Here is a 21,241-nt window from a genome sequence, read left to right on the forward strand (position 1 = left end):
TTTAAATTTGATGCCAAAATGCTCTCTGTAGGCATAGTGTAAAATTGCACTGATGTAATTTGTGTCTATTTATTAATTACTATCATATTTATATATGTGTTTGTTAAGCTACTTGGTTAATGAAGGAGTGCAAAACCTCCCCATAGTTGCTCTTTGGTGTTAGATGTGCCATTCTCTGATGTAAGACGTGGTAGACGTTGCCATGCTGCAGCCCAACGGTCAAATCAAAATCTCCTAGTTTAAAGCGCCGCTCTCGATAACAACGCGTGCTCCAGAAGTGGGTTGGTTTTTACGCCACATGAATTAACTTTTTCTGAGAAAATCATCAGGTATTTCTATTTAACTAGAAAGCAAGAAAAACGCGTCCAAATTAGTTTTCTGCCAATGAAAAGCCAGTATCTCTCCAGACTGAACTTCTTTTCAGCGAAGGAAGTCGTCTGTTGTTTTTAAACACTAAAATCTTAAATCTTTTTAAGTCGTCACTGTGAAATCACCTGATTTTGCCTTACATGAGTACTCTACTGTTCTACTTAAGTGTCTCGCGTGACAAACGTATTTTCGTAACTTATTGTAACATTTTCTTGTATTTGAGAGGAACTTAACTTTTGGTCGGTGATATTTGTGGTTATGTTGTGTAAGGTTTGACAAATCAATGTACTGTATTTTGTATCGGTACAGTTTATAGCCAAATTGTTGATGTTTTTTAAAGTGGGGCTAAAAAAAAACTAAAAAAAGCAAATCAAAGGATTTGGTTTGAGGATTTCCAGAAGGAGTGCAATTATGGGGAGGCTTTTTGCTCCGTGACGGGGAAGCTCTCACAAAAACGCCAATGACCAGTGCCACACAGGTCTCTAATAACAAAAGTACCATACAAAGTATAAGGACGTGAAGGTCGATATCTAACAGTCTGAAGCCTCCAGGTGGTTGTTTTCTTAAGAAACAAACTTGCACATCAGAGTTCATGAATATAAGGATATTTCTTATAGTAGAACGTCTGTTTACTCTGTGTAACACACTGGATAAGGTACTTAAAGGCTTCATGCTACAGAGAGAAAGAGTGTATTTATATATATTCAGTATTGTATGCACACAGCACAGAGATCGGCCCGTTCCATTCAGTGTTACAAACAAACAAAAACGCTCACAAAAACAATCAGGGATGTAGTCGAGTCTAAAAACTGTTTACGCAAACTTTTTAACTGACAAATGTTTACACGAGTTTCATCTGAAAATGTACATATTGATATCAGCTCTTACTGCATCTCTCTTTGCCAAAAACGTGTGGAACAAATCGTGTCAAATTTCAGATTTCTGCGTTGGCCTTTTGTCAGAGTTTCCCTGAGAGCTGTGTGTAGGTCTGTGGGATCATGTTTGGTATATTGTGATGTTCATGTACAGACGTGCTAATCATTTACTCACCTAAAGCGCTGTTGGAAAGACCCCCCCACCCCACCCCACCCCCTGAAAAGGAATCACGTTTTGGTTTACTGCACACCTCTACAGTTAGCTATATGAAGTGTTTATTGTCCGCTGTAATCCTCCATCTAAGGTTGTGTTTGGCTTCGACATATTTGTGATTCCTATGCAAACCAACAAAAAAACGACCCTTAAAGGAAAAATCCACCTCTGATGTTTAATCGTGTACCAGAAGTCAAGCTGGATTTAATCTTCTGAAACGGGAGAGGCTAAAAGAAAGCAGCCAAGGCTCAATATTCTCCGTCTTAATAACACTAGCCACATTTATATTGCCATTTACAGTCCGCATAACAGCCCGTATTATTGCCCTCTATTGCAAAACCTCTAAAGTCCAATAAGGTGAATATGTTTGTCATTTAAGGGGGAAGCTCTGTGTTAGAAAATAAACTGTCTAGTTTGAGTATATGATGAGTGCAGGAGTGGTGCTATGACAATCAACGAGTGAAATCGTACGCTGAACTTTATCAACGCAGAAGCATAAATCCAGCTTTTCTTCTAAACAAGGTTTTTGTACCTCTCACCCTGCTGTGTCTTCTCCCCCTCCTCTCCACCTTCACACATCTCCTCTTGACTGACTGTTGTCTCCAATCCTTAAGGAACTGATGCCAAAACTGAAGCCAATGAATTATTCTACCCAAGTTGCTGGAAATATCTGGCTGATTGTCACGGGCTATTTACTCACAGGAAAAAGAAACGAACCAATAAAAAAAAAAAAAAAAGGCCCAGAAAAGCATCTTAGGTTGGATTTTTCCTTTAAGTCGCTGCAACAAATGTATAGAACTCATTCTGTACATACATGTCTCCAAAGGTTTCATTCCTAAAAGAGAAAATAACTAAGCCTTGTGTTGAAGCCAAAATTCACTGTTGCATTGCCGGTGATTTTTGTGCTTTCCTGTCACTTCCTTCCTGTCATCCTGCTGAATACTAGTCCTTCACACTGAACTTGTACATACGCTATAGCTGAAACAAAATGCATGACTAAACTGACAGTCAAAACCTCTAAATGAAGGCCTTCTATAGCTGCGCAGGTTTGATTTGTGTAACATAACGCTACCACAAAGTCTAAAGGGATGCATGTATGGGTTTTTCCTGTGCAACAGTTAACTCAGTTTCCTGTCAAGTGACTCTGTTACCTCCATCTCTGTATAATGCTACTTCACAAATGATAAGAGAATGTATTTCCTGCAGCAGTGTCCTAGTTTTACGCTGTTGCCAAAACGACCTGTTTTAGAGCTCTCGGTCCCGCCACAGTCGGACCGGACTCTCCTCTCTCTGCTCTTCAGTTCTTTCTCCTCTGAGGACTGTTGCTTGTTCCGCTCTCTCTCTCTCTCTCTCTCTCTTTCTCTCTTTCTACTGTAGCATCTCACCGCGTACGAGTGTACACAGTCGGTTTTCGTACGGAAAAGAAACCCGCCCCCCTCCTCTCCGTCAGCACGACCTCTTGGCTTTCTGAGGATAATGGAATCAGGTTCTGTCTCGCGAGGATTGCGGATCAGCACGTGCACTGATTGTTTGCATATGTGGACTTGAATCTTCTGAAACTTCTGCATTACGCAGTCGACTGCATGACATGATAGACACATCGAGCTGATTCTTATCCCATGCTATGTACAGGAGTTTGATCTAGCTATGCTGAAGTGACATCAGATATGATTGTTTTATGTTGTTGTTGCCTATCATGTCAGGTTTTGGGCTGGGTAACGTGTAATTCTGCTCTTTTGTTTGTTTCTTTCTGTTTTGGTGCAATGTTTAGTCCACTAGTTGCTTCGCACTTTATTTGTGACTTCCTGGCTTTTGAGCAGGGACTGTTCTGCCCGATGTGAATGCTGACTGTTTCACTCCAGATGTATACTCCGGAGATATTTTCATGTCAAAGAAAAAGATGAATTCTCTATTTTCCTTTGTAAACTATATTTTGGCTTGTCTTGTTTTTTATCTGTGAAGATTTTAGGGGATGCAAAACCAGAAAGGGCTTACTCCAGTGCAGCTTGCGCTCTCGTGTTGGAAAGGAACGGCACTCCGAATGTATTTGTTTTTTGTTATTTATCCCCCTCATGAAAACACAATCACAGTTCTTGCAGTGATGCTAGTTTGGCCTTAGTTATTTGCAGCGTCGATAGTACTCCTGTGAAGCAGTCTGCATCGTAACCTTGACTCAAAATACTGCTGCTGCAGGAGTTATGTCGTGTTGCAACACTGTCCTCTCCCCATGAAGTTAGCTGGAACTCTGAAATGCAGATTACACGTTTTTAAAATGTTTATTCCGTTTAAATGAAATCATGGCAAACTCGTCCAGTGCGCCGTGTTTTATCTACTCCAGTTTCTGGCTGCTTAAAATCCAAATTAGTACAAAAAACATGGTGGATGTAGCGTGATGTACTGCAGAAGAGATGTTAGATATGTTGAAGAAATTAAATGAAAAGTGACAACATCTAGTTGTCCCAGGTTAGCGAACAGCGACACTAAATAGGTTAAGATTTGAGTTCCAATTCAGGCAGCTAATACACCTTTACACAGGAGGTTCAGGGCCACGAAAGTTTATTGCCATGAAAATTTCAGGCACAATTTTGCCGAAGCATCAAAGACAAAAAATCTGAAATTATTATTTAATATTATTATTTTGAAATGCAGTTATTTGGGTAAAAAGCAACAACTCTCTAGTAGAGTTAAATCAGTATTTCGTGTAGAATCTCTAACATGTGTATTTGCATTTTGAGACCACGCTAATTTCACCCAAAATTGCTGAACGTAGACACTGAAATATGGAAAACAAAAGCTGAAAGTCAAATTTACAAACAGAGAAGACGAACAAATCACCTCAAAACATATTTTCTACATCTTGTAAACTACTCTGTCTTGACTCGCTTGCTTTTTTTTAAGTCTGAGACACCATTTTCGCGCTTTACTTTTTAGCACAACCTGTGTTGCCGGTGTGCTAAAAAGAATGAGGCTAAATGTCGTCTTAAACTTAACAAGCAGACGAGTGAAGCTCAAACAGGAGTCGTGTGTTTAAAACTTTATCCTCGGTCCCGGGATGAAAGCAAAGAGTCGCTGCTCGGTCTTTACTGCTTGTTCCCAGAGTGTTTTAGGTCTGAATAAAATCTCCCTTTAATAACACGGGGTTTTCTAAACGACTCTTCAGCTCTCTCTGGAAAAACAGTTTAAGTTCCACTAGCTTATAGTGAGAATAGCATTATATCACTGTTGTCCTGTAAGTCGTAGTAAAAGATCTGTAGCTATTTATTTGTTGCCATGTGATTCTCCTTATGTGACCATTTGTTTATAAGATGAAAGAAAATTGTCGATTAAATTGAATGTGGAAGACAGATTTTTCTCTGCACATAGTCTTGATTTGCAGAATACGCTGATTTAAAAGAAAAAAAACTGTCCGATGTCATTTTTCAACACCGCAGCTTGTTGCTGTGGACATGCATGGTGTTTCAATCCTGTTGTATATTGTCTTTGCTATTGTTTCTATTTTGTAATCTGTATTTCCAAATGCAAAATTTAAAAGATTATTTTGGATATGTGCATGCTTGTGAAATGTTCAGAATGTTGATTTCCACTAAAAGCTGTTGAGTTTGAAAAAAAGCCACGTCTGTTACTTAAAATCAAATGTTTTTACAGTGTAGCTGTGCAGGAGTCAGAGCAGCACCTGATCCAGGTTTTCTGTCTCGTCACTGTCGGAGTCTGTTGACTTTTTCTTTTCCAACCACCGTCTTTAAACACCGTGTTCTGTTTGCTTTCATGTGCCGTCTTCAGTTTTGTACATACAGCTTTAATGCTTTCTCTCCATTGTTTCGTCTCTTTTCTAGTTTTCCCTCTGTAAACAGGCCGACGTCAAATTTACCGGACTTCTTCCGGCGGACTGATATTATTACAGTTAGTCTTCCGGATTGTGTGATTAGAGCCACATCCCTAGCAACTGTCTGTTCTTCATAGCAACAGTCTGCTATTGAGAAATAGCAGACCTCGGAATGCCGCAATTAACCAATCAGAATAACACAGCTGTGTAATAAATTACCAATAATACACTTCATTTACAAAATCACTTCTCTAGATTTAAAAAATTGCATTAAGAGGAAAACGCTATTATTTCCAGCCATTTTTTCCCAGCCAAGTTTACAAGATTATTTCATCGTAGTTGAGAAGCAATTTTTTTATAATTATCGATTTAAGGCAAGAGTCAGTATTGTTAATCTATCAAAATCAGACCAGCTGTCAAGTAAACTTCTCAGTGTTTAAATACAGGACAGGATGTACCAAAATTCACATTTATTAATGATTGACAGTTGCATCTTTGCAGTAGATCTTTAAAACGTATTAATTGTAATGTAAATATACAGTGGACAAATTGTAGCAAAACAACAAAAACATTTGACCAATTCATGTTACATTATCAGTATATTTAGATTAAAAATTTAAGATTTTTTACTGCTGTGGAGTTTACTCTTCTGTCAGGAGGAATTTTGTTTTTATAAACATCTTCAGAGTGGTTTTATTTCTGATCCCAGTTGTGCGTCAGAAAGCGTTCCCAGAATCCCCTTGGCTGGTCTGTTATCAGTTTGCCAGCTGGACCTGCTGGGCTCTGTAGGTGTCAAAGTCCTCAGGAATGGTGTCTGGAGACGGAAAAGACAGGAAGTGAAATTTAGTCTACAGAAGGAGCAGCAAGAAAAAACTGTCAGGGAAGTGGGAAAAGGCAGCATTTGTATCACTATTTCGCATTTATTTTTGGCTATTTAAAAAAGTTTACACACCCCAAATTAAACAAAAAACAGTTAAACACAGGACGAAATGTACAGACATGCTGACATCTTCTGTGTTTTTCTTTTCTTTTTACTTTACTTTATTTAAGGGTATTGAAGCTTTGAAATAACTGAAAGCGGTGTTGCTTGACCTTGTTAATTTAAAAAAAAAAAACAGTTTGAATGTTTATTAATTCCTAAGTACTTAGAAGATAATATTAGGGTAATTTAAATTTGCAAAAAAGAAGGCATTATTTAAAAAATGTTGATGTTGGGGAGGGCGAACTTGACCCACCATTGCAGCGATAACGCAGGTTGGCCCAGATGATGTTCTCCTGGGAGAAGCAGAAGACTCCCAGTCGACCTCCTCTCATTGTGGCGTCTATGATGACGCCTGTGTCCGCCACCATCTGAGGACCCTCGTAGAAACGAACTCTGCACAGAGATGGAGAAGGTAACAGCATCTCACAGCACAAATTGATTCAGGCTTTGTAAGTTTGTAAACAAAATTAATTAGAAGCAGTTGGGAGATTTTATTTTATTTTTTCTGTTTTGGTACAGTTTTACCAACCTTCCAGTTTTTGTGCTAAGCTAGGCTAAACATCACAAGGAAGAGGAACTTGATTTGAAAATAACTAACTTCCTGTTAACTCGTGTCGGGGTTTTCCTGTAAGTGAACCCACCTGATGTAGCCGTCAGCGGGCCGGTGTTGGAGGAACCAGCGGTAAGAAGTCTTGTCCTTCCAGCCGACGTTGCGAGAGTCCTTCCAGAGGAGTTTGACCTGGTCGCTGGTGTCGCCGGTGTGCCACAGAGCGTTCCTTAGGTTTTCACCAGGACCCGTGTCGGACTTGACAGCCTTTTCAAAACCACAAATAACAAGAAGTGTTATTATCTGGACCAACCTTCAATGTCCTTTGATCACATGTTTTTTAAAGCTATTGTTAAGACTGAATATAATCAACTTTTAACAGATGCGCACAGAGGTAGTTTCTTCCTCTAGAGCAGCTCTGCCTCAAAGACATACTGATATTCTGCACCATTATGTGATAACGCACCATTAATATAAGTTGTGATCACGTCACCATATTCACACGGCAGCCATTTTCCTCAACAGTCACGGTGGGAAAAGTCTGTTATCATATCTTACACGTGTTTCCAGATTAACAGTTGCATGAACGAATAATTGTTTTAACTGCTTCTCAGTTGCACATTAGGCCGTAGATCAAGATAAAACAACGTAACCCAGTAATAACAGTCAACGTTAGCATGCAACCCCTTTCAAGCTAACTTAACCACTGATAGTGTTAAAGGATACAATAGGAAAAGTGTAAACTCTTAGCTAACGCAAATTTTAGCTAACAATTAGTTGAAGACTTACGTTAGCTGTTGTATCCAAGCTGTTGGTAGCTAATGAATTATCAATATGTTGTTTGATCTTGAAATATGGCTCGACTTTCACTTTACTGTTAGCTGGCTAACATTACTGTTAGCTAGGAAGTACCTTTCCTATTGTATCCTGTTACACCATCAAACCGCAATATTAGCTCGGAAGTGAATGCAGACATTAGCTGTTTTCTAACTGTAGCTAATTAGCTATCAGTTATGTTGTTGTAACTTGTAATATGGCCCTATCACTATCAATTGTCTTTTAAATTGCTAATCAATCAAGAAACAGTCAAATTAAATCAGATCAGATCCCTGTTTAGCTAATATATTGTCTAATAATGCTTTACAGATCATTTGTAAGACTTTAGTGAACATTATCTTTTTTCTCCTATGAGTTATGAGTTTGTAAAAATATTCCATCCAGCAGAGAAACGCTCTTAGTGGACACAGGCCCGTTTTGGACTCTTAAACACTTTTCAACCAAAATCAGCTTCATAACTAAGACTGCAGACTGTAAGGATTATTTTGACAGCTCTTTTTTAATTGTTGATTCACTTTTTACAGATGCAGTTGACTGACTTTTGCAGCCTTTTTCCAGGAGGTAAACAGTTAAACAGTCCATAAGAGGGGTTTCTGAAATGAACTACAGATAGCTTAACAAACAAGGAAAAATCATGCTAGAGGAGGATTTTACACAACCTGGCAACCCGAAACTAATTCAAAGGCATTAATAAATGATTTATTAGCCATCAATACGAATTTATAAAGCCTTTATAAATAGCTTCTTATGATAAAGTAAAACTGGTATTATTAACTAGACTGCTCTGCTAAGAAGTGGCTGGATTGCTTCCAGAAAGGGTCGTGTTTGCAGTTAAAGGTGTCCCTGAGTATTTCTCTATTTTCCCATCCAGCAGGGAATAAAAACCATCAAAAAATCTAAAATGCAAATATATTGTAGCATATATTTTTTTTGGTCTTTGCTAGATGAGTAGACTACCTTGAGTTGAATGCCCGGTTCTGCCACGGCTCTGAATGGGTTTGCCTGCCAGTAGATCTGCTCCACCTGCTTCCACATCACCACGTAGAAACTGGAGCTGTCCTGGTACCCGAAGATAAATCCAGCGTAGTCGTCGTCCGTTACCGTGTTCACGTGAAACGTCCCTTCAAAATCCACACCGCTGAAAGCAGTGTAACCTGGTGGAGACAAGCAGGAGTCAATGGCTATCTTAAAGGACTGAGAAGTGATGCTTTAAAGAACTACGGACAAACATGGTAATTTTAAGCTTTAGATAGCCTATGCTAGTATGTAGATGTTTTGGATGTTTTTTGGACGGAGTTAGCTTGTTAGTTAGCACACTCACCTTGTTTCCAGAGTTAATCTTGGAATTACATCTTTTAATTTTTATAAGTGATGTTTAAACAAACAATTCTTTTTCAAGTTAATGCCCAATAGCATTTTTAACTTTTACCATCATAGTTATCTAATCACATTCACGGGTGTCAGCTGTGATTCTGGTGTGTAATTACTCTGTGGATTACAGGTTGGCTGTGCTTATGACTACTCTTCCTTCTTGGTATTGATCTTCTCTCAGCAAGGAGCCATTGCCATGTTCCCAAAATGACAGACTAGTTCTTGAAAAAGCAGATATACTTAACTCACCAACGGCCAAGCCAGGATCACTGTTCATAGTCTGCACGATCTCTCTTCCCTGCACAAAGAGAAGAGTGGATTTTAGGGAAGTTTAATTGGCCAAAAAAGACGTTGTGTTAAGGACACAAGCAAAAAATAAAGAGCAAAACAGGAACATCTAACCTGGTTCAGCACCACCCAGTTGGGGTCGATCTGTGCGTCTCCCTCTGGATCTAAAACAACGGTCTGGTACTCCCTGAAGTCGGTGAGGGTGACCTCAGCGTTTTCCGGACAAACGTCGATGGTGTCCACGATGGTGTCGTTGTCGAAATCCGTCTCGCATATATTACCCACACCGTCGCCTGAGAAGACAAAGGGTTGCTGTCTGTCTTAAGAATTTTCTCTTAATTGTTCTTCTCTAGAAGTGAGAAAAGGAACGACACCCACCGTCAGAGTCCTCCTGCAGGGGGTTGGGGATCAGACGGCAGTTGTCGGGACCAGGCGGCAGCAGGTCCGGGATGCCGTCGTTATCATCATCATCATCACACTCGTCTCCCTTGCCGTCCTTGTCCGTGTCCAGCTGGGAGCTGTTGATGACGGCTGGACAGTTGTCCCGAGAATCTTGGTGGCCGTCGCCGTCACTGGACGAGAGAGACTTTTATTGGCACATGCTGATTCTGCTCTCCAATATGCTCATTATTAAAAAATAATCATATGTGATGGGTTTATTGAGGCGACAGATTACCTGTCCTTGTTGGTGTCACAGGGGTCTCCAATCAAGTCGTTGTCCACGTCGGTCTGAGAATGATCAGTTACTGTTAGTATGGAAAATCTACAAGGTCTGTACAACCTGGAGTACACATTTTCATCACTGCAGCAAGGTGAGAAGTTAAACAATTTTAGTTATTTTAAGCTGTTGTTAAGTTATTTAAGCTTTTTGTGCATGTGTCATTTGTCAGTGTAGTTATTAAAACCCTTCTCTGACCTGCTCAGGGTTTGGAACGTAAGGACAGCTGTCGCAGGCGTCTCCCACTTTGTCTCCATCACGGTCTTTCTGGTCAGCGTTGGGAACCCTTTTGCAGTTATCCATGTGATTGAGGATTCCTGAGGTTAAAGTGGACATCAGTGATTGACAAAGTAACTTTTAATTCCCCCCTTGTTGATAACATAACTGAGATTTTTACATATACAAACATTTTTTAATTGTTGTGGTGTCTTTAAATTTACTTCAATCCATTTTAAATTAACGATCTCTCACCCACTGTTCATATCTAATAACATCAATATGCAGAATACTAACCATCTCCATCAATGTCCTCATCGCATTCATCTCCAAATTTGTCCACATCAGTGTCTTTTTGGTCGTTGTTTTTGACAGCGCGGCAGTTGTCACAAGCGTCGCCGAAGTCATCCTCATCGATGTTCCTCTGGTCCACATTTGGCACCAACACGCAGTTATCCTGTAAAGAAGCTGTTTGAGTCTCTGCATGTACAGTGGCCTTATGAAACATATTTATACACTGGCTATGGATTTTTCTGCATGAACCTGTGTGTTGAGGATCCCATCTCCATCTGCATCCTCATCGCAGGCGTCTCCGATTCCATCCCCGTCGGCGTCTTCTTGACCCGAGTTCGGCACAGTGAGACAGTTATCCTGAAACGTAAATCAGTCACTAAGAAAGACGACAGCAGGAGGGAAAACTAACTCAAGAAATTCTTCGAATAAAAGAGGTTTGTTGTATCAAAGCATTTGAAACCCAAAACCCAACCTTAGAATACTTCTAAGAACCATTCTGACAAAGTGTTAAAGGGGGGATATTATGCTAATTTCAAGCTTCATATTTCACTCTGTGATACCTGTGGAGTAGCTTAGCATAATTTACGGTTAAAAAAACTAATAATTTTTCTCACACTGGTGCTCTGTGCAGGCCCTCATACAGCCTCTGCCTGAAGCAACTCAGTCAGCTCTGTCCCTTTAAGAAACCCCGCCCCTACAAGGACACTTTCTTCTAATTGGCCAGCTCTCCAAAGCCTGCTAAGTCTGCACTTTGTGACGTCACAAAGTGCAATCTCAAAATGTGAAACAGCATAATACCCCCTCTTTAATGAAATGTAACTTTATTTACAATGCTCTAATTTATCACAAGTTATATACAGTATATTATATCTACATCTGCTTAAAGTCTGTAAATATTCTTTGCAGATGACTGACCTTGTTGCAGTTCCTCTCAGGACAGGCCAGCTTCTCATCAGGGACACCGTCAATGTCAATGTCCGGCCCGCAGAGGTAGCCATTGCCAGCCCATCCGACTCCACACTGTGAGGATGGAGAATGTTTTCTGATCGTCACACAGTGTTTTCATTGGCCCTGTTGTGCACTTCTCACAGTAACAGATGACCTTAAGTGATCAGACAGACCTTTGATTTCGCAATACATCTGGCACAAGTGCTCAGAATTACATATTTAGTAAGAAAACGTTACAAACTCTGTAACTTTTATATTTAAAGCAGGAGGCCAAAAGACGCTCTTGTCCAAAGCAATGTACATCTGAGAGTTAGTACAGCACAAGCAAGGATCAAGACACGAGGGAACAACATGAGTAAGTGTGTCTTCAATGACAGAGCGCTCTTACATGAGATGGGATAAATATATTATTAACACTATCACAAATCAGGGCTGTGACACGCCAAAAACAACCACCTCAATTTCCCATTAGCCGATACCAACTTCAGATGTTATTAGTCCATCTTGAGAGATAACTCAGCAAAGAGAAACTAATGTACCAAAACTTTCAGGAGTGAATAATGAAGATTTCACTATAAAATCAAGTTATATAATCCTTTAATCATTAGGGCTGCAAACGGTTAAACCGCCCAGTTATTGCTCTAAAAAATAGGACCTAAGAAATGGAAAAGGAGAGTTTAATTTATTCACCTGGCACTCGATTTTACCCTCTCGATGGACGATGCACTCAGCGCTGGCATGGCAGGGATTGGGTTGGCCGTTCCCACAAGCTCTCTCCAGCTTACAGCCCCGACGCTGATCCCCAACATAGCCGGTCTTACAGGGACCGCACCTGAACGAGCCCTGTTCACACACACAGGAACCAAACACATCAAGTTACTGATAAGGGCCCTTATCAGTTTATGTTCCTCTATTAGGATTATTGTGATTTCAAACCTCCAAAGACTGCCCTGAGTAAGGTCCCTACACACTGTGCGCTTTTGGTCAGTCCCAGAAGATATCTGACATGAACATTAACAAATAAGATGGAGGCGAATATAAAAAGGGACTATGGTTTATGTCTGTGTTTTTGTATGTTGGATTTTCAAAATATAAGAGCAAAGGCTAATGATACAAGTTGATTGTGTGTCTCGGCTTGCAAATTTTTCAACATTGTAGCTCAATAATTCACCAGGCCTTCGTAACACAATCTGGTGTGCCATGGTGTGACACATATTATGACTTTATTGTACCTACCATACAGTGTGTAATTAACCAGCAAGTTATTGTATAGTGTAAAAATAGCTTTAAAGGGCTCCTTTAGCCACAGGTAATCATGATGAATATTAAAATGCTGTATAACAGAACAAAAAATGAATTACTCTTGAGGCACTATATTAGCAGCAGACGTCCCTCTAATATGACAGTTAATGCATACTGCTCTTGTTTAAACTCACAGGCGTGTTCATACAGACAGAGTTAGCCACACAACCCCCGTTGTTGGCACCTTCACACTCGTTGATGTCTTTGCAGACCTTGAGAGGACAAACAGACACTTTACTTTATTTCAGGCACATACTGTAGGTCCATATCAGCACACAAAGAGCAAACAAGTACCTCCTTTCACGTCAAGACAGGAGTAAGAGAAAGAAAAAAAGTGCAGTAGAGTGAAGACAGTGCTGTGTTTAGGGCTGAGGCGGTGCTGATACAGACCAGTGATCGCTGTCTGACAAACTGTAAGTACAGAGAGAGTGAGGAGGAGCTGCTGATGAATGTAGAGGAGGAGGTGGCGGGAGGAAAAAATTAAACATGTTGGGCTGCATATTAAAACTTTAATAAAATATCAACAATCTCAAAAAGGGAAAATCATAGAATATTTTAATTAATTCAGCGTCCTGAAACGACTCAGTCAGTTCTGTCCCTTTAAGAAACCCCTCCCATACAAGCCCACTTTCTTCTGATTGGCCAGCTCTTCGACACCTGCTGAGGCTGCACTTTGTGATGTCACAAAGTTTTTTGGCTTGTTTGTTTGTATGTTTGTGTGTTTCTTAACACTGACCTGTTTGTTGGCCTTGGCGTAGGCAAGGCCGACACCCTGGACCTGAGGGCCGGTGTATCCAGCAGGACAGGAACCACAGCGGAAACCAGGGGAAGTGTTTATGCAGCGCACACCCATGTGACACGGCATCACTGTGCACTAATGACGACAAAGACACAGAAACACGAAACATCAAAACTTTTATAAAGAATCAAAATGTAGTTACAATGAGAAGCATTCAGATGTCTTTTAAGCTTCAGATCAATATGTGGACGTTTTTATTTAAGTTTCTGTCTGTGTCTATTTTTTAATCTAAATATACTCCAACATTTACCAAACCTATATTAAACTGTAAAAACCAAACTCTCTATCTTCTCTATCTTTGTGTACCTCGTCCACATCAGCGCAGTGGGTGCCGTTCCCCTCCATGCCGTCAGGACAGGGTCCACACTTTATCCCCTGAGGTGTCTCCATACACTTCACCCCTGGGTGGCATGGGTTAGGAACGCAGGAGGGGCGTGGCTGCACTCCCCCCATCCCTGAGGAGAGAGAAGGTCAAATATGTAAGTGTCTTTATTTCAGCTTATTCTGGCAGATTCTGTAGTTTATTAGCTTTATATGATGATATATAACTCCCTTAAACATGATTATATATTGTTTTATTGTTTCTCAATAAAGTTCTTGTACACAGAATCCTATGCAGAACTCAAAGTTGTATCTTAAAGTGTAAAATAGAATGAAAGGTATGTAAATTTTGCTGTCATCATAAACATAATCTGAACCAAAGATTTAAACGTAACTGAAAAATTGAAGTTTTAAGATCATTGAAGAACAGAAAAATGTGAAAAATGTGTCTAATGCGTAAAAAAAAATCACGGATGAGGGTTTCTGTTCGGCTGGTCAACTCACCGCAGGCTTCACACTCCATCACCGTGTTCTTCAGGAACACTATCTCTTTGATCTGGAAAAATACAACCAGAAGTTAGATCACAATCCTTAGCACCTGCATGAATCTGATAGTACTGTAAGTGTTTTTTTACCTGCTGTTTCAGAAGCTCTTTAATCTCAGCCAGCGCCAGGTTTGTCATTTTAATCTGACTGATAATTTCTCCATCTGAAAATAATAAAATCATTACAACAGTTTTAGGAGATAACACAAGCATGGGTATAACTACCAGCTGATTTACCAACCTAGTCAAACAGTTGAAGCTAAAGAGTAACAACAGGCTGTTCTAAAAACACCAATTTATGTGGACTGAATGACAAATAAAGAAATACAACTTTGAGAAAAAGGTCTTGACCGCACGAAATACCAACCATCATCAATATCAGAGCAAACAAAGCCTATAAAGTTTATATCAAGACAAAAGTGTCACTCTTGATAAACACATTATCCGGTTGATGAAACGCAAACCTAAAAGATGTAAAGTCTTTGCACCTCATCAGTCCTCCTGCAGGCTGGGAGATGCTCACTGGGGAGCAAACATGTACATGATCCATCGCTTGACAAATACCCGACGTTCCTCAGCCACCGCAGGCCTCATTTGTATCCCCTCCCCACGCATTCTCTGGAGTCGGAGATGTTTTCATTGCAGATGCAAAATTGATTTTCCAGATATGGAACGATACAAGATTTTCTGTGAGATACACTTAAAAGGCTCGAGATTTACAGGCACTAAACTCTCCGGAGGTCGCTGAATTTCAACTCTGTCATACAGTGAGTGGAGTTTCTATGCAGGTTGGTCTCTTTCAAACATCTGTAGTTCCTCATCAGCCTCAGGGTGGGAAGCTCAAATGCTTTTATATTGTTTTATTGCTCTATTTCAGCTTTGCAAATTCTATAATAAGAAGTAACCTATCTGACAAATCATAATAATATAACCACCTGACTATTGGTTAGCAAGTGAAAAGACAATGGTTAGTGAAATCTAGAGGTCATATTTTAAGGTAAAACATATTTTTAAGCGACTGTTAGACAACAGCTAAGGTTAGCATTCAAGCTCTAACATCACCTGCTACATGATACATAAGGAAAGGCATCAATTCTTAGCCTATGGTTGTGTAAGCTAGCTAAAATTAAGCAGCATTAGGAATAATGCTAATCTTAGCTGTTGTGACTATCCTGCCAGTACGTAATGATTTATAAAATATAACTTAAGTAGAAAGATATAAGAACAGCAATTGACTGCTAGGTTGTTAGTTAATGTAAGCTACCTTGACTGACTCACACATCAGTAAGCTTGTTTTGCTTACACTTTTAATAAATATTATATATACGGATAAATATTTCATTTCTCAGTTTAGATAATAAATAATAAAAATACATAGACATATTTGAACCAAGAGTTTTTCTCATTTTGATTTGCTGACTTTATCTGTTTCATTTAACCTGGCGGACAAAAAATATCATCCTGCTTTCTTTAACAGTTGTATGTATCACTCACTTAAAAAAAGCGACACAGAGTCATAAGGCACATATGCCACAGAGGGCTCTTTTGAGGTGGAGGACCTCTCCCCCTCCAGAGTCCTTTACACGTTAGTGTGGTGGAGGAACGTGGTGGTCCCGAGCCGTATCAGTTCGAGCCATTGCCTCCAGCCCCACCAATACCTGAAGCCGGAGCTTTCGGAGCCGAGGCAATGCAAGTGCGCATGCGCCGACTGCGCGTGCATTGACAGGCTTTAACGTTCCTTTTTTAAAAATACATTTCATGATGTAATTTTGTCCCAAACGGTCGTCTCTACATCACCATCGGCTGGCAAGGTCCAGGGCTGATTTCAAACAGTAGATGCCATGTTGAGCCATTTCCAACCCATAAAATGCAGATCTTTTAAAATAAATTTGTCAATATTAACACCAGCATTGATGTGTTTCATCACAGTACAGCAATATAATTTAGATTACAGCTCAAAAAACATGTTGAAGTGTGCAGTTACTCTTTAAGGTAGGTAGTAAACAGATGGTTTTTAGGGTCTTTTTGGCCTGCTAGCCCAAAACAAGGGAAGGGGGAGGAACCAAAGCAGTAAAGTTGTGGGTCTGTAGATGAACAAATAAACAAAGACTTAAAGTTTGACATTTAACTCTAAAATAAAGCTGCAGATTTTGTGGAAAATGTTCTGTTTAGCTTTTCCTTCGATAAATAAGAGTTCAGTTGTAGAGTCAACATGTTTCTTCGACTAATTGACCCAAAGACCCCCCCCCCCCAGAACTCTCCTGAGCGTGAAGCGCAGCAAATGTGGTCTTCCCATTAGAAGCGGCTCTGTTTACTGAACGGATCCACAGCAGAGAGAAGAGATACCTGAAATAAATCACTCTCACTGCTAATGGTTAATCACATAGTATCCTACAGCAGAGGCCTCAGGCTCTCAGGCTGATTGTTTTTCCTCATTGAGTGTGACAACAGTTGTGCACAGAAAACTAAGATACGTAAGATGAAAACAAAGTAAAATAAGCTCAACCCTTTCTTGACAAATAAACACAAATTTGCTGATGTTTGAAACCTAACTTTCCATTTTTGACACTTTGCTTGTGCTGTTTCTCCATTTTCATAAATTATAAACTCTACTGTGCAGTTATTATACATACATGCAGTTTTACGTAGAATGTAATAGAGATTGAGGTAACTTTGATTCCGTAAAACTTAAATCTAATTCCCCAAGGAAGATGAATCGAGTTTAATCTCATCGTTTCCCATGTCTAAACCCAAATCCAAAATAATGACTCTAAATATACATGAAACATGTTCCTCACCTCTCTGCCCAACTGCGGCGTCCCCCCCCATGCACAGCGCACAGGTCAGCACGAGAAACCTCAGCATGGTCGACTTTGTGCTCCTCAGCCTCAGACTCTGTGCTCCTCCTGAAAACCTGGATCCAGCTCTCTGTCCTCCCCTGCTCTGGGTTTTTATACCCCCCCTCCACCTCCCCCTCCCTGGCTGACATCCCCATCCTTTCCCCCAAAGCGTCTCCACAAAGCACTTTCTAAGGATGGAAAGGGAATAAGAACTCCCACATTGAAAACATGCATTTTACCTCACATTCATTCAATAACATTTGCTTTTCAATCTGCTTTATACACCAGATTTTAAATTAATAGTAAGTACCAATTATTTGGTTTAATATGTTGAAGGCTATAATGCATCTAGGTACTTTCAACACATTTTATTTGCCTGTTTTTAAAGCTGTCACATTGCCCAATTATTAGCGACACTGGCTTTACTATAGAGTATTAAAGGTTATATGTTTACGTGTCATTGAGCCTCTGACATCTGTATGAAGTAACATAACAAAGAAAGCACAAACATGTCTGGACTTTACATCAAACACGTGTTACGGGTTCATAATTACAAATGCATTACATCCTACTCTGTCTGTGTGTGTGTGTGTGTGTGTGTGTGTGTGTGTGTGTGTGTGTGATGGATTCAGCAGATGTTGGTTACATTCCTGGCACTAAATGTTTTGGGGGGTTTTGGGTCCGGATCACCTTGATAAGCTCTCAGCACATCCTCTCTCTCTCTCTCTCTCTCTGTCTGCTCCCGCCTGCTCGCTGCCTTGCCCAAAGGAGCAGGGAAGTCTCACTGTGGAAAAACAAACAACAGCATGTTTCTGTCTCTTATTGGAGTCCTGGACGCTAACTAACGAGTGGAAGTCATTTATTCTTGTCTTTAAACTGTTAACAGCAGGAAATACATTTTGTAATAATGTAGATCAGTAGCCCAAATGTATTTAATCATGGTTCAATAATGTGTTTTATCAAAAGAAGGAATGTTCCAAAAAATCTACAAAGAGTTTTTCCCTTCCCAAAAGACAGTCTGAATATTTAGCATATCTCAAAACGTTTGTACCGCCAGTAGAATCAAAATAAAGTTGTTTCAGCTTGAACGATGTTTGGCTGTACAGATTGAGTTTGTACTGACTGACTGAAAGGGTTAGGGTTAGTTTACCAGACATCGTGGCCCGATTCCTCTGCATGACGCACAAAGCTACATTAGCTGCCACTAGCATAACACACCTGAGCCCGAACCGAACTGATTGAGTTGCATTTTGGGTAATGTAGTGAACAGATTTTCAGGGAATGAGAACGTGTGGTATAGAGAGCTCTGTTCTGCTGCATCAGTTTTTTCATTTATTTTAAATGAAACCATGTTTTACTGCCCATCACCAGTCTGATGGCAGACTGCAATGATAAATCAAAAAAGTGCTTCTTTTAGTAGTCAATGTAATGTGACTAATAACAGCCAGCTCAGCTCATTTTAATGTGAGTAAAAACAGCTAGCGTAGCTAATTTTAATGTATGTGAAAATACACCAATGAATATGTTGTGTCAAATTAATGATTTAGTAAGTAAATAGCCTTGTAAAGAGGGTCAGACAAGGTCCTGCTCACCCTGTCAAGGTTCCATTCCGCGATAACAACCTGCTCACTACACATTATCCCTTACTTATTTTCTCCATTTTCCCGCAATAACGAGTAATTTCTGGTTGCTAACAACAGAATAACCTCAGCTGATCATAAGTCATATCCGCAGAGCTCCACAAAACGAACATAGAAATAGGCTTAACTTAGGCTCCTCATTAGTGTGGGCAGTGGCAGCGTGATAAGCCATTGTAATATCATAGTGACAAGTCTATTGTTTTGTTTTCTAGTTGGCAGAAAATTATCCTGTTATCATGAGAGAACAAGCTTAGTTCTCTCGGGAAAACGAGAAAAACAAGTCGAGATCTCGAGAAAACAACCATAAATTACTTGTTTTCACAGGAAAATGGGGTAAATAAAATGTAATCACCAAAAGTGATCTATAGAAATTAGTTTTTGTAGCTACGTCCTTTAAATGTGAGCTGCAATTTTCCATCTGTCTCTTATCTTCATCTTTTACAGAAAATATAAAATAAAATGTCTCTCAAGAGTAAGAAAAATGTTTAGCTTATAGATATGAGTGTTTTAAAAAGTCACCAAAGTGGATGACATAAACATTTGTGTCTCTTTATGTCCTGTATACATCTGGACTGAAGCTGGACTGAGACGGTCTCTGTACATGAGCTCCAACAAACGTAACCAACAGATCTTTCACCTCCCTGATGTCCTCTGCTGCTGTGAGGAATGTTCAGGTCAAAGGTCGCATGTAACAACCTCCTGCAAACTTCATTAGTGATGCTTTATGGCCTGTGCTACAAGAGTTTGTCAGCACAGCAGGGGGCGTAAAAGTTTCTCAGGACACGACCTGAGTTTGACCTGAGACCTTTCCTGTCACCTCCCAGCAGCCTCAGAGTAACATAACAGAGAGTTTATGAAGACTTGCGGGCTCCAGACTGAGACCTGGACCAGCGATAGTCTCAAAGAAGTCTTAAAGGTGGAATTTTGGCACTTATTTTTTCAAGTTTTTTATAAGTGCAGTGCAAAACTACCTCCAAAATAATTTAAAAGTGTGAGAGTTGAAGTAACAGATGGGTAAATTACGGCGCACTGTGACACAAACAACACAAACTGCTTTCTTGGCCTTCCTTTTACGAACGCCTTCACTCAGCTCCTCCTTGGTTTTCAGAGGTGAAGACGAGGCGGGGGCATGATGGCCGTCTTCCTCAGACCCACCCAGAGGAGAGCCGAACAGCAGGTTTCAAACCCAGGACTCGATGAGGGTGAAGGGGGAGCCGTGAGAGGGTCGGGCCGTCATCACCACCTGTGGACAAACAAGTAATAAACCTTGACACTAACAAAACACCATCTTCTAGTGTCCAACAAAGCACATTATATTATAAACCAGGCTTTAAATAAATCAGAAAAGCAACCATATCTACTACACTCCACACAGCAGCCGATCTCACCTTGCTTGTGGCCATGAAGAGGGTGAAGGCGAGGATGAGGATGCTTCTTATAAAGCATCAAAATAAAGGTATCTCAGAAAGAGTGGTAGATAAAATCACTCACTTGTTTAAATCCTCTTATTTTTATTGATAACTTTTCCAGCATCTCTAGAACAATGTACCAATATACAATATGTATATATTTATTAATAATTATCATTTCATTTTATTTTATTTTTGTCTTGCCTTTTATTTTCTATCCATCACTTGTTTTACCCGGTCCTTTACTCTGAGCTGTTGTAAACAAGTGAATTTCCCCCAGTGGGGGATTAATAAAGTCACAGACACTATTACTTTAGCATTTTAATTGAGTTGAATGTATTCTATAATTTGGATCCCCATCTGCCACTATCAAGGTAGCAACTACTCTCCCTCGTGTCCACACATGTCCATCAAAATGTACAACAATAAAACAAAATGTTGAATGTTTTGAGGTTCCTCTAATAAAGTTTAAAAACATCGAGTCTGGTCTGGTCAGTCTAGTATTTTTTTTCCTTGAAGGAATTATAGATTATTATGTGACAGTGACTTTGTGAAAGTCAGTTGCACTAGTCTGCCAAAGTGCCATATTTGATGTTACCACTAGGGGGAGCCAAAGTCATAATATTTCTTTAGTGACTGCAAAACCTGGCTGTGTTTTGTGCCACTTTTTTGCTACATGACTTTTAAAGTCCTAGTTTTGTCTTTTGGGTATTGGTTAGAAACAAAAACAGATAAGTGTATTTTCCCATCAGCAGCATGAACTCTAACTTACAATGACATGTTGAGGATCTCATTGGTGTCAAGCCTACATCAAGTTAATTTCTCAACTTGTAGATTGACAGGAAAACAATCATTAAAGTCGTAATCTCTAAGATCTCAGTTTCGTTCTCTTTGGCGGCAGCT

At 39.9% G+C, this 21,241-nt stretch overlaps 1 protein-coding gene across 1 annotated transcript; it reads right to left on the reverse strand.

The window, feature by feature from the left end:
* Positions 1–6,036: 6,036 nt before the first annotated feature.
* Positions 6,037–17,314, reverse strand: comp (cartilage oligomeric matrix protein). The gene is made up of 19 exons (XM_069680656.1): positions 17,248–17,314; positions 14,540–14,613; positions 14,409–14,460; positions 13,890–14,038; positions 13,521–13,658; positions 12,919–12,996; positions 12,173–12,325; positions 11,450–11,554; positions 10,784–10,891; positions 10,538–10,697; positions 10,223–10,341; positions 9,983–10,035; positions 9,685–9,878; positions 9,421–9,599; positions 9,268–9,316; positions 8,605–8,801; positions 6,905–7,077; positions 6,517–6,656; positions 6,037–6,095 (listed from the first exon to the last, which is right to left on the reverse strand). The coding sequence occupies exons 1-19, from the start codon at positions 17,312–17,314 to the stop codon at positions 6,037–6,039; spliced, it is 2,247 nt and encodes a 748-aa protein (XP_069536757.1).
* Between the last annotated feature and the right edge of the window lie 3,927 nt (positions 17,315–21,241).

Source organism: Semicossyphus pulcher, unplaced genomic scaffold, assembly GCF_022749685.1.
Source record: "Semicossyphus pulcher isolate SPU_LCO1_2020_fin unplaced genomic scaffold, fSemPul1.0.p SCAF_4, whole genome shotgun sequence".
Classification (NCBI taxonomy): Eukaryota; Metazoa; Chordata; class Actinopteri; order Labriformes; family Labridae; genus Semicossyphus; species Semicossyphus pulcher.